The sequence below is a fragment of the Leopardus geoffroyi genome, chromosome A2 (assembly GCF_018350155.1).
Source record: "Leopardus geoffroyi isolate Oge1 chromosome A2, O.geoffroyi_Oge1_pat1.0, whole genome shotgun sequence".
In the NCBI taxonomy this organism is placed as follows: Eukaryota; Metazoa; Chordata; class Mammalia; order Carnivora; family Felidae; genus Leopardus; species Leopardus geoffroyi.
The window spans coordinates 40255731-40267923 of NC_059331.1; the positions used below are offsets into that span (position 1 = coordinate 40255731).

At 42.3% G+C, this 12193-nt stretch overlaps 1 protein-coding gene across 1 annotated transcript in view; it reads left to right on the plus strand.

Moving 5' to 3' along the window:
- The window catches only part of GXYLT2 (glucoside xylosyltransferase 2), a 97473-nt gene that overhangs the window by 69845 nt on the left and 15435 nt on the right, over positions 1–12193 (plus strand). Inside the window, exons 4-5 of the mRNA XM_045493563.1 lie at positions 5847–6098; positions 7221–7344. Coding sequence (XP_045349519.1) covers positions 5847–6098; positions 7221–7344 — 376 coding nt within the window. The remainder of the gene's footprint in view (positions 1–5846; positions 6099–7220; positions 7345–12193) is intronic.

The window sequence follows — 12193 nt, forward strand, 5'->3', positions numbered from 1 at the left end:
TGCGAGGGCCAGACAGGTAACTCGGGAGTGACACATATCAAGTGGCATCTCAGTTAAAGGTGACTCTGTGGTACCTTTTGTTCAGGTTAAAATCCTTGGAGTTGCACTTGACTTTTCCCTTGTCTCACATGACACGTAGAGTCCATCAGGAAATCCTGTTGGCCCTGTCTTTAAACTACATGGAGGATTCAACCACTACTCCCTTGCTGGGTTGCCACTACGCCGTCACATCTCAACTGAATTATGAAAATGGTGTCCTGGGGCGCCTGGGTGGCTCGGTCGGTTAAGCGTCCGACTTCGGCTCAGGTCATGATCTCGCGGTCCGTGAGTTCGAGCCCCGCGTCGGGCTCTGTGCTGACCGCTCAGAGCCTGGAGCCTGTTTCCGATTCTGTGTCTCCCTCTCTCTCTGCCCCTCCCCTGTTCATGCTCTGTCTCTCTGTGTCTCAAAAATAAATAAACATTAAAAAAAATTTTTTTTTTTAAATAAATAAAAATAAAAAAATAAATAAAATGGTGTTCTAACTGGTCTCCCTGCTTCCCCTGCATACTGCAGTCATCTGTTCTCAGTGCAACATCCACAGTGACCATTTCTCTGAGTCAGATCGTGTCACCCCGCTGTTGAATCTCGTCAGTGGCTTCCATGTCATTCAGGGTAAAAGCCAAAGTTCTTCCCAGGGCAAACAAAGCCCTAACTGGCCCACGTACCTCTCTGTCTCCTTCCCTGACTCTTCTTCCGTGTGTTGGCCCTGGTCCAAGCACACTGGTCCCCAGCTGTTCTGGAAGTGTGCCAGCCTGCTTTATTCCCATTTGCTCACCCCTTCTGAGCAACACTTTCTCTCCAACCCGATTCAAAATTGCAAACTCCCTGTGTTCCTGGTACCCCTGGTCCCTTTCCCTGCTTTATTCTTCTCCTGCTTACATACTATATCATCGGTATAATGTATCTTATTTATTATCGGACACCCTCATGAAGGCAAAGATTTTTGTCTGTCTTGGTCACTGCTGGTCACCCCTGGCACCTAGTGGACCCTCCATAAATGTTTATTGTATAAATGAGCAGAAAATTCAAGGAGTGCCTGTAAACCAGCACCAGCAGATTTTTCCCTTGTAGGATGCAGGCTGTTCTTGCTGGGGCCGTCGATTTCTTTTAAGACAGAAATGCAGATATTTCTGAGAAACCTTCAGTTTTAAAAAAATGTTGCCAACTAATTCAATTTTTCCAAAAGGCTATGTATGAAATTTTCTTAAAAATCCATTCACTGGCTGAATTTAACCCACAGGCCTTAGTTTGCTATCTGTAGCATAGGTTGAACTGGCTTTGCCTTTTGTAAAAAGATTTGTTTTAATGTTTTATTTATTTTTGACAGAGAGAGAGAGGGGGACAGAGAGAGAGAGAGAGAGAGAGAGAGAGAAAACAAGCGGGGGAGGGGCAGAGAGAGAGGGAGACAAAGAAACTCAAGCAGGCTCCAGGCTCTGAGCTGTCAGCACAGAGCCCGACGCAACTCACAAACGACGAGATCATGACCTGAGTAGAAGTCAGATGCTTAACCGACTGAGCCACCCAGGCACCCCTGGCTTTGCCTTCTTAACTGAAGACTTGCAAGTTTTCCAGAATTAACAGCCAGAAAATGTATTCCTAAATTTTTCTTCCGTGTCCCTTGGTCCTAGTCCAGGAAGCACGTCTCCAGAATCACACATCACCAGAGGAGGTGTTAGATATGGCTTGGAGAAGGTTTGTAGAGGGTTTCCACCTATGAAGCATTCGGATCTGGGGCCTGCGTGGGTGCCAGCACTGGAATCCAAGTGTCCTTAAATGTTCCTCACTGGTCTTCCAGATATGCATCACTTCTTGCCATAGTGCACGATCCCAGGCAGTCCTCCAGGGCAAGACTTGCAAGAAAATATGAACTAAAATGAATTGCAAGGCTGAAACCCTGAGGTGTGCTCCGTGTAGGCCCAGACCCTGAAGTGTGATCAAAAAGGCACCCTCTTACCTTGCTGGTTGAAGTCCAAAGGGGTGCACTTCTAGAGAAGTAGTTTGGCAATATGTATCACGCGTACAAATGCATGTACTCTTTGACTAAGGAATTTATCCAACAGAGAAACTCATGTGTGCTGGAAATGAGTTAAGATGAGGAGGTTTCTCACTGTGACACTTTTTTTTCATAACAAAAGCTTGAAAACGACCTAAATGTTCTATAACATGTAAGTAGATAATAATAAGTAAAAAACAATAAACAAAATCTTTGTGTGCCGATACGTCAAGTCCTCCTGCATGACTGTTTTATTTATTTATTTTTACAGCAGGCCGATAACATTGTGTGTGCTCTGCTACCATTTGTAGCATGAAAGGGGATTGTACATGCATAGCTCTATACATGCATAAAATATCTCTGGCACAGCAAAGGGCAGTCCGTTATCAGCGGTTACCTCTAAGAAAGGGAGTTGGTGACAGAATCACAAGGAAGAATAAACTGTCAATAAATTTACTTCAGGATATTTTTATTTTGAACTGCGTAAATATTTGCTACATTAAAAAGAAATGCCAGGGTACCTGAGTGGCTCAGTTGGTTAAACAGCCAAGTCTCTGTTTCGGCTCAGGTTATGATGTCACAGATTCATGAGCTCAAGCCCCACCTGGAGCTCTGCGCTGACAGCGTGGAGCCTGCTTGGGATTCTCTCTCTCCTCTCTCTCTCTTTGCCCCTCCCACACTCGTGCTCATTCCGCGCCCCCCCAAATAAATAAATAAACCAACAAACTTGAAAAAATTAAATTAAAAAAAGGAGAAAAAGAAATGCCTTATTATGTGCTTAGAAATTTCCCTAGAAAGGCACCTATTGTAGTGTTGTCTCTAATAATAAAAAACGGGAGCAGTCTTTCATATCAAATAATTGGATATGGGTTAAATAAAAATTTTACCCTATGTAAGTGAGTTTATTCTCATTTTATAAATTTCTGTTACAACTTTTTTTGCCTTTTTCTCTCTTGATTAAAGATATTGCCTGTAACTTCATGTTGGAATATGTCCATTCTTCAGATCTTTTTAGTTTTTTTTTTTTTTTTCCAGACCTTCTTCAGAAGAGTCTTTTTGTTTTCTTCTTTTTTGTTTTGATGAGGAGTGGTAACATTTTGAAGAAGAAAGTAATGATAACTTTAATAAAAATGATTAAGGCCAAGAAAATAATTAGGGTGATCAAGTCAGCAAGCTTATCACTTCTTAGCCTTTTGGCTAAGATCAAGTGCAAATCACCAAGCTTGATTCTTTTGGGCAGATGACTGCATAACCCTTAATTTATTAAAACATTACATTGTGAGCTTTTATTCAGGCCTTATTAGATAATCAGCCATAAAGAGAAATTTGTACTATTTCACATGGGTTTAAATAGGTTTCTCTTCCTCTCGAATTCTGTAATTCTAAGTTAGCTTTATATTGGAACACCATACAGTCTCTTTTCCCTGAAAACACATTCTAGAAAGTGACTTAATCTTGTTATAACCTTATTAGCCAAAATGCAGCCATCATTAGCATTATTTGACATATGAACTTGGGCAGAGCCCTTTATTTTGCTTTAGGTTTTCTTCCCAGTAAAATAAATTGGCAGAATGTTGAGCCCTTGGGATTGTGTTGGACATGCAAGACATCATAATTGTATTTACATGTAGTTCATAATTTTTATCATAACATCCATTTACTAATACTTTTGTAGAGAGTTTGCCCTTGCTCCAGCGTATTCTGGAACTGTAATTAAAAAAAAAAATTATCAAACAGAGGCTAATCTGTGGCAAATTTTTTTACCTTTCCATGGGAAAATAAGAAAAAATAAGGATAAGGTAGGGGAGTTTTTAAGTTTGTGTGTTCAATTCGAAGGATTCATCTTAATTCTAAAATCGAGATTGTCAAGTTGTTAAGATGGATGTCAAGATAATCTTTTAAGAAATGATAGGTGATCATTATTATTATTAATTTTTTTTGTGATCGTTATTCTTAATTTCATTTTATTGGTTTGTAAAATCTATTCCTCTACTAGATGAGAAAGAAAGCTGAATCCTGTGGCTGATCACATAAGCTCTGAAATCATTCAAATCTGAAATCTGCATGATACCTACATCATATAGTGCACATACTTGTTCATCAGTTTTAAATATTGGAGATTCCAATGGAATATTGTCTTAGTCGGCTTGCCGTAACAAAATACCATAGATTGGGTGGCTTAAACCACAGAAATTTCTTTTCTCATAGGTCTGGCGGCTGGAAGTCAAAGATCAGGGTGCCAGCGTGGTCGGGTTTAAGTACCTCTTCCTGGCTTGAGGCACTGCTTCTCATTATTTTCTTTCATGATAGACGGAGACCAAGGTGTCTGGCCTCTCTTCTTATAAGGGCACTCATCCCTTCATGAAGACCCCACTCTCATGACCTAATTGAACCTTAATTTCCTCCCATAGGCCCCATCTACAAATACCATCACGTTGGGGGTTAGGGCTTTAGCATGTGAATTTTGAAGGTACAGACATTCACCCCAATGCAAGTGTCACTATGGTAGTAGGTGTTGTGGTGCTGTTTGGATAACATTAGGCCAGGGATACAGGAATATTCAAATCCTTCCTTAATTAAGCTACCACTAAATTTGGGGAATAATGGCAAAACAAGGCAAATAACACTATTACTAACTAAGGCTTTGAAATCTCTAACTCCAAGGCAAAACTCTGGTAAGCAAAGCAGTTAGGACAGGAGAATTCATTTGCTTTATTAGATGGCTGGCTTGAAAGAACAGCAATAGAGGTTGAAATCCACAGCCCATGAGCTAAGAATGGCTTTTACATTTCAAATGGTTAAAAAAAAAATCAAAAGATTTTGTACCATCTGAAAATTCTATAAAATACAAATTTTAGTGTCCGCAAATAAAGTTTCATTGGAACACAGCCGTGCCCGTTCCTTTATGCATTGTTGTAACTTTCATGCTTCCATGGCAGACTTGTTGCCGTGAAAAGAGACTGAAAGAGACTGAAAGATTTATTATCTGACCCTTTAGAGAAAAAGTTTGCCAATCCCTGATCTACAAACCAAGCTTGCCAATGATTTGTTTCGCCTGTTCCCGAGACTAAATCTTAGCTGAAAATGTTTATTCAAAAAGGGGCGCCTGGGTGGCGCAGTCAGTTAAGCGTCTGACTTCAGCCAGGTCACGATCTCGCGGTCTGTGAGTTCGAGCCCCCCGTCAGGCTCTGTGCTGATGGCTCAGAGCCTGGAGCCTGTTTCCGATTCTGTGTGTCTCCCTCTCTCTCTGCCCCTCCCCCGTTCATGCTCTGTCTCTCTCTGTCCCAAAAAAAATAAATAAACGTTGAAAAAAAAAAAAAACACACAAAAAGGTGCAGTTATACCCATCGGCACTAGAAGAAATGGATCCAGAGACAGAGAGTATTTACCCCAAAGCCTGTCATGAGCTAGTCTAGGGATTGTCCACTTTAGGCTGTCCAATGCCAGGCCCTCATTCTAAGAAAAACTGAGAAAGACAGATGGCTTCACTGAAGGATGAAAGTACACAAGAGACCCTCAGTCCGTATGCTGATGGACTGAAAGTTCAACCCTTCCCAAATACAGCCTAGGGTCCTAGAATTGAAGCAAACTAAATGAAGGTTTATCTTCCTTTGAGTCTCTACCCTTCAATTAATATGTATCCTTGGAGTCAAAGGAGGAATGGAAGCTAAGAGTGGTACCGCCCTTTCTGCAATTCAGCCTTGACCAGTGAAATTGATGGCCCTGTTGACATATCAGGCTACTTCCTCTGTTTCTGATTTGTTTTTGTTTTGGTTTCTCTCCCCTCCCCACCCCCCCCCCCAACACACAAAGGTGATTTTAAAGGATGTGGATTCACTTCTCTATGTGGACACCGACGTTCTCTTTCTGAGACCTGTCGATGACATATGGAAGCTTCTGAGGCAGTTTAATGCCACCCAGCTTGCAGCCATGGCCCCTGAGCATGAAATCCCCAAGATTGGCTGGTACAGCCGCTTTGCTCGGCACCCTTTCTATGGCTCTGCGGGAGTTAATTCAGGAGTCATGCTGATGAATTTAACTCGTATAAGAAGTGCCCAGTTTAAGGTAAGGAAATACTTTATATTTCATGTTTAAAATTCGGGATTTTGTCATTTCAACAGTGATGTTCCTAGATTGTCAATGTACTGCTTTTGGAAGTAAGGCGCTTGTAGGTGAGGAAGGAAGGAGCCAGGGAAGAGGAAAATATTTGCAAAGTTATGAAATGTTTGTTCAGGAAGAGCCCAGGTGTTTATGGTATTTAAAGCTACAGCACAGTTACTATTCAAGAATGTTATGTTGCATTTCTGAATTCTATAATGTTTGAATTCTGTGTTTACCCAAAGCTTCAAAAACCATGGAAAATTTTGTGAAATTATCCTAGGGATATATTTACATATGTATACAGAGATATTAGTACAAGGCTGCTCATGGCCTCATCTTTTATCCTAGTAGAGAACTGGAAAGAACTTAAATGAACCTCAGTAGAGAGCTAGTCAATTAAAAAAAACCATCCTCTAATTAAGAAGTAGATCAATCTATAGGTAAGATACATAAGATCTCTAAAAAGATATTAAGGGAAAAAAGTTAAAATGCAACAAAGCATGGTACCATAAGTATGATCTCTTTTATGGCTTAGAAATTTCCAGAAGGAATACCTAAGAGAATACCTGATTGTTAACCGTGGATATTTCTGGGAAGAGTGGGGGTGGAAATGGTAGGAGGATGGAGGAAGAATACTTTTACTTTTTAATTTTATCTTTGTGTGCTATTTGAATATTTAGTCTATAAATGTGTTGCTTTTATTTTAGAAGTAAATTATGTTAAGACAAGGAGAAGGTGTTTTCCCTTAGACACCTTAACTCTGCCATCTGTATTTTGTTCCTTCCCCTCTGAGGCAGGAATTAAGCATAAGAAAGAGAGTTTCAATTTGGGCATAGTTTTCTGAGTGGAAACTATAGCCCCAACTAGTGGTTCCTGGCCCATCTAGTATCTATGTGCTACCCCATCTGGCAAAACTCTACAGTTTCCAGCCCTAGTTTTGCTTTGTCCTATGTCTTGAGGCCAGCAGGACCCCTCCTATTTGCTTCATAAGGGGATTTGGGGGATTTGGGGTCCTCTGCACTGTTTCTCAGTGGACAAAATGTATTTGCTTTGCCTCAGCCATTCTAATGGTTGTCTCTTTTCCAGAACAGCATGATTCCAACAGGCTTGGCTTGGGAGGACATGTTGTACCCTCTGTACCAGAAGTACAAGAATGCCATCACATGGGGAGACCAGGATTTATTAAATATTATTTTTTATTTCAATCCAGGTAGGCTCTCTTGCGAGAATGCCCTTTGTGTAGGAGTCCGCCCACCTCTCCCCTCAGAGCGCATTCCAGCCTGGTCTGCTATTGACTGAGCCTGAATTGTGCCTGTGTCCCCTGTGAAGTGCGTCCTTTCATTCACCCCCTGGGCTTCTCCCAGAGGCGGCCCACACACTTCTGACACAAAAGGCCAAATGTTGAAACCTCCAACACTGGACTCCGTTTTTTGAGAATATCTTTTCGATTTTTGCCACACCATTCTTCTAAGAAGTGTGGTCCAAACTAATGGCAGGGCACAGAACTGAATGACAACATTATAGGCTAGGCACGAGGCCTTCCACAGCTGAACAATGGCTAGATTGAGGGGAATTGATTTCTTGAGATCCCTACAGTTAAGTGACTTGTCTGGGAGTTAAATGAGCCTAAAATAAGGACTTAGATTCCCCAGTTCTTTTTTCTTTTCACGGGAGGCAAAAGATGTTCTTAGATTGTTACATCAGTGATTTGGCGGAGTTGGGGGATGGAGGGAGAAGAACATTTCTGATCTATGTTTCTTGGCTGTTGTCGACACCTAAAACTAATAAAATTTCCCTCTTTCTTCTTTGCTAAAACCATTATTTATGTTGTTAAAAATCAAAACCAGGTTTTCTCCTTGAGAAAGACCTTTGGGGGAAAAAAAGGGCACTCCTCACCTGGACCTATTCCATCCATTTCTTTGAAAAAATCCTGGAGTAGAGACTCCTGTTTATAAAGACTTCTTTCTGTCTGTCATGTCGCCTTGGAAGCGCCTACTTTGTACTTGAAATTTTTTTTAAACAAAACTCTGAACTAAAACCTAATGTCGTATGTCGTTGGATCTAAATGGAGCAAATCCTGGAAAAGAAAAAAAAGCAGATTGAAACCGAGTTTCTGGGGAAAATTCCCACTACTAATTCATTGATGAAGGGAATGTCTTGGCCATTCACTGGTGGCCTGTTTTAATCCATTTCCCTCTGACAGTAACAGGGAATTTAAGGTCTGTATCTCCTCCTTTTCTTCATAAGCAGATTTCATCTTTTTTTCTAGGTGTTGATGTATTAGTTAGGACTCTTGGTTGCATATAAAAGATCCCCCAAGTTAGCCCAAGCACAAAGGATACTTTTTTTTTTTTTCAACGTTTATTTATTTTTGGGACAGAGAGAGACAGAGTATGAACGGGGGAGGGGCAGAGAGAGAGGGAGACACAGAATCGGAAACAGGCTCCAGGCTCTGAGCCATCAGCCCAGAGCCCGACGCGGGGCTCGAACTCACGGACCGCGAGATAGTGACCTGGCTGAAGTCGGACGCTTAACCGACTGCGCCACCCAGGCGCCCCGGATACTTTTTTATAAGCAAACTGATGTCTGCTAGAAACCAGGGCGGGAAGGCCAGCAGGCTCAGCCCGGGACATGAAGCAGGACGGGGAAATTGACGAGGATCCCAGGTCGGACTTGCTTTCTCCCACTGAGGTTGTTTATTCTTCTCGTTGTGGACCTCATTCTCTGCTCCTCAGGCCTCAAAGTAGAGTACCAAGGCTTCATACTCCAGGTGCAGCCACATGGAAGGATTAACCCCCAATTCCATCCCAATTCCAAATTCCCAGGGGGAGAAAGCAGACGGTTCCAGCTAGGCCAGGAGCATGGAGCTGAGAAATCATGGCTGACATTTATTATTTACTAAATGCCAGGTGCTGTTCTAAGCATTATCTTCTTTAATCCTCAAAACCACCCGAGAATATAATCCCCATTATACAGACAAAGATACCAAGGGACAGAGAGTTTGTTCGATAATTTGCAGCACTGCTAATGAGTGACGGAGGAGGGGTACAAAACCCAGGCCACTCCTAACTTCAGCCCTATGGGTTTGGGAGAGAGGGGAAATTCTAAACAAGGGGAATCCTACAGAGCTGGGCAGACATCCCAAAATGTATCTCTCCACTGAATTATTTGTCCTTTAAATATTGCAATTTTCCCTCTGTAATGTGGCTAAAACTATCTTTTACAAGCCCATCTGTACATACTCCCAAATAGGAATTCAAAAGATTCGCACAATTTCCTCCCCAGAAATCCTCTTAGCCTGTTGCAGATTATTTGAGGACGTGATCAGTGAGTAAATAATACTTGAAGGCAGTTGTAAGCAGCTTTGCAATTAGACAGGAGCCCTTGTCTTTAATTGGAGCTGAAAACCAGCTGGTTTTCTCTGTGCTCCCCATCGTAAATCCATTGAGTACTTGAACATTATAAAATAATTTTTCAAGTTGTTCTAAACCCTGGTTCTGAGCAGGACCAATAACCAAGTTTTCTAGCTTTAGATCAGCAAATTACTAGGTAACTCCTTGATTATTCTTTGTCACCTGCATTGGATCTTCCTTTTTCATACCTTTTTCAGGTGCTTTATTAAACATGAGATCTTTGAACTGAAATCCATTGATATCTTTCACATTATAAGCCTTTTCTTTGTTTATATGGGTTGCGATCACTCTTTCTAAACCCGAAAACTATTTTGAAAAAAGATGTGTCACCTTTATCCCTAGAAAGGAGAGAAGGAGAGGAGATTGGCCCCAACACAGGATATAAACATACTTGCTATTATGGTTCTGTAAGTTGCCATGGACAAAGAAGCAATGCACAAAAAACCTGAACACATGTCTGGAACATTACTCTTAATAGCCTCCTGTGGTCAATAACACCACTTTTTAAAATGTGTGTTTTTTTTTTAATGTTTATCTATTTATTTTGAAAGAGAGAATGGGAGGAGGGGCAGAGAGAGAGAGAATCCCAAGCAGGGCTCCACGCCATCAGTATAGAGCCCGACGCGGGGCTCAAACCCATGAACCGTGAGATCATAACCTGAGCTGAAATCGAGAGTCAGACGCTTAACCAACTGAGCCACCCAGGTGCCCTTTTAAAATGTGTTATAGTCAGGCCAGCTAAGGAAGGGACCAGGGGACGGTCCTGGGAACACATGGGGCAGATTGTGCTAGGCCTCTTGGGAATCTGCTAAGGACCAACGCTGATTTCTCTATCCCTCAGAGGCCCCAGGATCTCTGCTGTCCTTGCTTCTCTCCACGCCTACCTGATTCCATTCTATTTCTCAGCATTCTCTTTATATGTGGCCCAGCCTAACAAGCCCACAGCCAATGATGATGCATATTTGGTAACAGCCCCCTATGTTTCCTAATTCACATTCTTGAAGAGAGAGAGAGACTAAGGAGAAAGAGAAAGAGAGAGAAATTTGCCCAGCCCAGCCTATAACTGATTTCCAGCCCAGCTGAAACTTAGTTCTCTTTGGATAGGGAGACCACCCACAATCTGGTCATCAGGAGCCAGAAGAGCAAGGCCTTGTGGCATTTTCCTTTCTCAGACATGAGCCCCTAGGTCTCTCCTTTCTTCGGGAATAATTTTCATAAAGGTGGGCTGTGCGCAGGGAAGGAAGGAAATGAAACCAGCCAAGTATAGACGACGAGGCAAGGCACTCAGCCAGATAGTAACAGTAGGATGCTGCCCACTGGGAGAGGGAAGAGCTGAAATACCCCTGGAATATACCCAGGTTGTCATGGGCTCTACATAGGGTAGTTGAGTGACGGGTTTGGTGGGGCCACAGGGAGCAGGACACATACTCACATGGCACAGGTCTCTTCAGTGGCCCCATTAGGGCCTTGTTCTCACACTGCCAGGGTCACTGGAGCCCTGCATTTGAGTGTGCAGCCACCCTGGACCCTCCCCCACCCAAAGAGCTCCCAGCATCTGGCAGCGATGAGTGTGTTGCTGGAGTTGACAGCCCCCACTATCTGGTGTTAGGACTGTTCTGGGAGACTGGAAACACCTTATTGTTTGGGGAATCTGGGGGTTTCATGAGCTCTGATACAAAGCACAAGAATGAAGATTGTAGGGTCCTTGTGGGAAGGGATTGTATCTACTTTTTGTCTTTCACGTGCAAGACTTCACGCCTGAAGCAGGGTTGGTCTTCAGAAGTGTTGGCTGGTTGAACACATGGATTTAAGAGAATGAAGTGAAAAAGGGAAGTGAACAGAGGAGAAAGTCCACAGGAGGGAAAGCGAGGAGAGGAAGGAGAAAGAGAAAGTAAGAGAAAGCAGAAGAACACATGTGGTAAAGGAACGTATAAGGTTCCATGCACTCATTCATTCAGCAGGTATTTTTGAGCGCCTACTATGTGCCAGCCACCATGGTGGGCACTGGGGATATGGCAGCAGACCGAATGGACAAGTTCCTCTTTTCATGATACCCACCTTTTAATTGGAAGAGGTAGACTTCCAAAGAACAGCAACTAGTTACAAATCACACGTTGTGATAAATGCTATCAAGGGAACAGATGAGAGGTTGAGAGAAAGAGCCTGTCTGGAGGGAGAGGATTGCTTCTTTAGATTGTGCGATCAGGGAGGCCTTCTTGGAAGAATTAATTGCCCTTCTCTGGAACAGGGCACATTCTGGAAGAAGGAAGAAGAGGATGCTAGGAAAGCCTAGTTCCAGAATGAGACAGTAAAGAAACAAAACTAAAAAATGAAAATAACTGTTAATGATGCAATCCAACAGCCTCCATTCTGTTGGTAATATAGCAAATGAGGAGTAAGCCTGTTTCACCATGAAGTGAAGATGACCAGGCATTGAGCTCTTCCATAATCTTAGAGATCTCAAGAGTACGAAATAATCAGAAACGTAAGGAACAATCAATTCACACAGTACTTTGCAAATAGTTAGAAGGCTCTGGAAATAAATGTAGACTCCTGAAGGGATCACTAACAGACTCCAGAGCCATAGATAATGAGTTAATGAGCTTCTTTATCTATGTAAAATGAGAGGAAAATAGCAAAGACTCA